We start from the raw sequence: 3649 nt of genomic DNA on the forward strand, positions 1-3649 counted from the left end.
ACCTGGTGTGAGAGACTCTGTGAGTGTCGCGGGACACTCTCCAGTATAGCTCAATGGATCGCTGAGGTGCGCAAACCGTCACACCACGGTAAGGTCCAGTCTCTTCGTGACGGGGCAAGCTGACTATTGACTGACAGACAGTTTGTTGAAAACTCAGGCAGATTTTGAACAGGCGTTTCTCCACTATCAGTGCCGCAACGCACGTTGCCAGAGAAAGCCAGATTTATGGTAAGGTCCAGTCTCTTCGTGACGGGGCAAGCTGACTATTGAATATCTGACAGTTTGTTGAAAACTCAGGCAGATTTTGAACAGGCGTTTCTCCACTATCAGTGCCGCAACGCACGTTGCCAGAGAAAGCATGCCAGATTTATTAGCTGCACACCGGGTTTGCGCCCTTCCAAAGAGGTTTTTGCGGCATGCCTGTCTGTTTCCTGTCTTGGTGGTTTCCACAGCTACTTTTCAACTGCGAGGTTTTTCCTCTCTGTGGGAGTTCGGTTTGTGTGAACCTTTTACCATTGGCGAGCAAAAATTTCCACTTCTGCTACTAGTTGATTTTTGGATGTTCAATGATTCAAAGCAAGCATGAGACTGTTTGGTTTCTTGCGCATCTTTGTGCAGTTTGATTACAGGTCGTTTCACTCAGGCTCTGTGCGTTGGGATGCATCACCAAAAAGTATTTTTTTTGTGGCGCTCCGATGAGGCTCGTTTTCGCAGGGGACAACATCTTGAAGCTAGCCATCAACCTTTTGATTCGGTGAAGTTTATGTAGTTTGTTTGACCGCAGCCAATTTATTTCGTATTGACATGGACTCCTGGGCCACCCGCGACCAGCGTGCGCAATCGTTCCGATTGTTCTGTTGGTTACACTAGACAGTTAAGATCCCAGACGAAATGATTCACAGAATTAGATATATCACTGTGACCGTCCCTGGCCTAGCTGCCCACGGCCAATGCTTTTTTAGGAATAACCAGAGCAGAGTAAAGAGACTGTACCCAGAAAATGGATGGAGCGCCCAGCCCACGTAGTTCCTCTCAAAAGTTGTACGTATCTACAGGGGTGCAGCTGCCAACTTCAGGAATCAGTTTAATGCCATCATCAGACGTCAGCCACCTCTTGTGCTTTGATGCACATAACTTGTTTTGCGTCGGCAAGATAGATTGCAAATCGGGTAGAATTTGGATACATGAACAACCCCCTGATCTCAACCCAAAGACTCTCATTTTCTATGTCGAGATCAGGTGCCTAAAACGAGTGTGGGATTTAGCCACCTTTAGAATGAAGGTAATGTAAAAGGAGCACCGGAGCATCGAAACAGTCAAGAAAGTATTTCATTACGCAATAAACAATACATAGTTTCAAAACACTGGAGCGATGGATCTGTGGGCAAAACTTGGGCCCCGAAATCTTAGTTGTGCTTGTTGCACCTCGTGGCGTGTTGCCTTGAAGACCACCTAGGCTTACGATATCAAAAATCTCAGGAATATGTAGATTTGCAAGCATCAAGATAAATACGGGTACTTATTGATAGCAGTAAAAATGTGTTGCCGCCAGGGGTCTCGGAATCTTCAAAGAAGCGCGAAGTGAACGGGAAAAGTGTTCGCCCTTTTTCTAGCAGAAAGTGCTAGGATGGGTTTCACCACAAGTAGGCTCTGTCACCAGGGCAAGGCAAGCAAACGTCAGTACGATCACATGCGTTTTTCTCATCTAGTGCGATGAGGCAGACTATTTGTAGAGGTGCTGACCGTGATGGTATGTTTGCGCCTTACGTTTCAACTGTATGGTCAATGTCGCCTTCTTCATCTCCGCTAGTAAAATGGTGTAGGTTGATGGGAGTTTTGCAGGCGAACCATTCATACGCGAAAATGGAAAAACTGTGGCAGGAATCTTCTAGATTCAATGTCAGCAAACAGACTTTACAAAAAAAAACGATACGTCGACGGTGGCATGCTGGATCAATGGTTTGGCGTACTATGGTCGAACGAAAGGAGCCTCACTTATTGAATTGACTGTTAGCTCTCCTGATGCAACGCCGGAGGTTAGGACTACCACTTCCGTACTGCCAACGACGGGGCCCATCCAACCCTCTTTTTAGAACCATCTGGAATTATTGTGCTCAGGAGTGGTAACATGGTCCTTGCATAATTGGTTTGCCAGTCTTCTGAACGGTTGGAAGCTTTAGTGGCCGACCCCAAATGAGGGCTAAAGACGCGAGAGTGCAGCAGACGGCATCCACTGATGTGGATGGTTTGGTCAAACAAAGGAACGATCCTGGGCGACGCAGAGGTAAGTACGACCACAGGGTAGTCTATAAGGAAATTCCTTGTGGTTCACACGAGGCTGTTAGCCATGGCGCGCAACTTGGGCTTGGATGAGTTGACTCTGACGGTCCAGTAATCGTGAATAATAGTTACCTAGTTGGTTGACGTGAGGCAGTGAGTCGAGAGAGTACCTACGGAGGGACAGGTTTTAGTCAACTAAAGTTGACAGATGCAATGAAGGAAAAGTGAAGGATATGGAATTTATGTCGCAAGGAAACACCTGATATTAGAGAACACGCTCATCCATTTGCCAAAGCGATTATGGAGAAAGTTGTGGTTTGTAGGTTAGTATAGTAGTCAGATGGCAAATCAGGAGAAAAATTGACAATTAGGCTTCCGGTTGTCGTGGCCATCTTTAGGGCCTGCTCATCCCCCCGACCACCTAAAAGTGACAGATCATTTGTCCTACCTATCAGGATCGATGCCTTTGTGACAAGTCCAAGCATCACCAAGTTACTCTTACTGAAACCTGCAAACTTATGAGGAAAGTCATCACTAAAACGATACTTCCTCACATCACGCCCCCAAATTATCTTATTCAATCCTGGTCCTCTCTTACTACGAGGATACATCACAAATATCGTCAAATCCTAAATGAGTTTTCACGCGCTTTCCACAATTCTGACAACCACAAACGGTGCATTTATCTGGATTCACAAACTCTGGGGTAACAACGGCTCACTCTTGATCGATTTGAGTCGTCCTCCTCGAGTGTACACTCCAGCTCTAGAAAGTAGCGCCCTGGATACTCCTCTTGATGTTTGCACCACAGTTCCGTATGGATGAGTTATGCATCCACCTTTCATCAGAATTTTCATCAATGAACTTGATTCCGCTAAGCTGCTCCGAGCAGTTATCGGCTGCTAATCAGAAGTGCAGTGCAGGTGCCTGTATGCCAGGTTGGCTGTCTTTTCACGGTTTCACAGATTGATACACAGGATCGAGGCTTTTGCCCAAGTTTTCCGGGTCGATTCTGTGCTTGTCGGTCATTGGCTGTCGTTCACCTGAAAGGCACAGGTGAAAAAAGGGTGTAGCACTGCTCTTTATGTTCTTAGCGCGGAGCAGTATGCTTGCCAGCGCGAGGATTCGCATAAATAAATGTCTAACAGTGCTTTAAACTGGCTTCTAGAAGGAGCGTGGACAACCGTCATAGGAAGTGCATTCCACGCACCTACTACCCGAAATGAGAAAAATTTGTCTAATGGATGTGTGCTCTAAGCTTGAAGGTTTTCTTACTATGTCCCCGCCGTGTGTTTGCTGGGTAAACGGTAAAAAAAACGTTTGCCAAGCTTTGTTTGAACAGGGCATAAGTAAGAATTAGGTCCCCTCG

General features: G+C 46.3%; 1 protein-coding gene across 1 annotated transcript in view; it reads right to left on the bottom strand.

The window, feature by feature from the left end:
- The window catches only part of T265_07311 (hypothetical protein), a gene marked incomplete at both ends in the record, with an annotated part of 18809 nt that extends 15398 nt beyond the window's left edge, over positions 1-3411 (bottom strand). Inside the window, one exon of the mRNA XM_009172798.1 lies at positions 3244-3411. Coding sequence (XP_009171062.1) covers positions 3244-3411 — 168 coding nt within the window. The remainder of the gene's footprint in view (positions 1-3243) is intronic.
- Between the last annotated feature and the right edge of the window lie 238 nt (positions 3412-3649).

The sequence above is a fragment of the Opisthorchis viverrini genome, assembly GCF_000715545.1.
Source record: "Opisthorchis viverrini unplaced genomic scaffold opera_v5_165, whole genome shotgun sequence".
Taxonomy (NCBI): Eukaryota; Metazoa; Platyhelminthes; class Trematoda; order Opisthorchiida; family Opisthorchiidae; genus Opisthorchis; species Opisthorchis viverrini.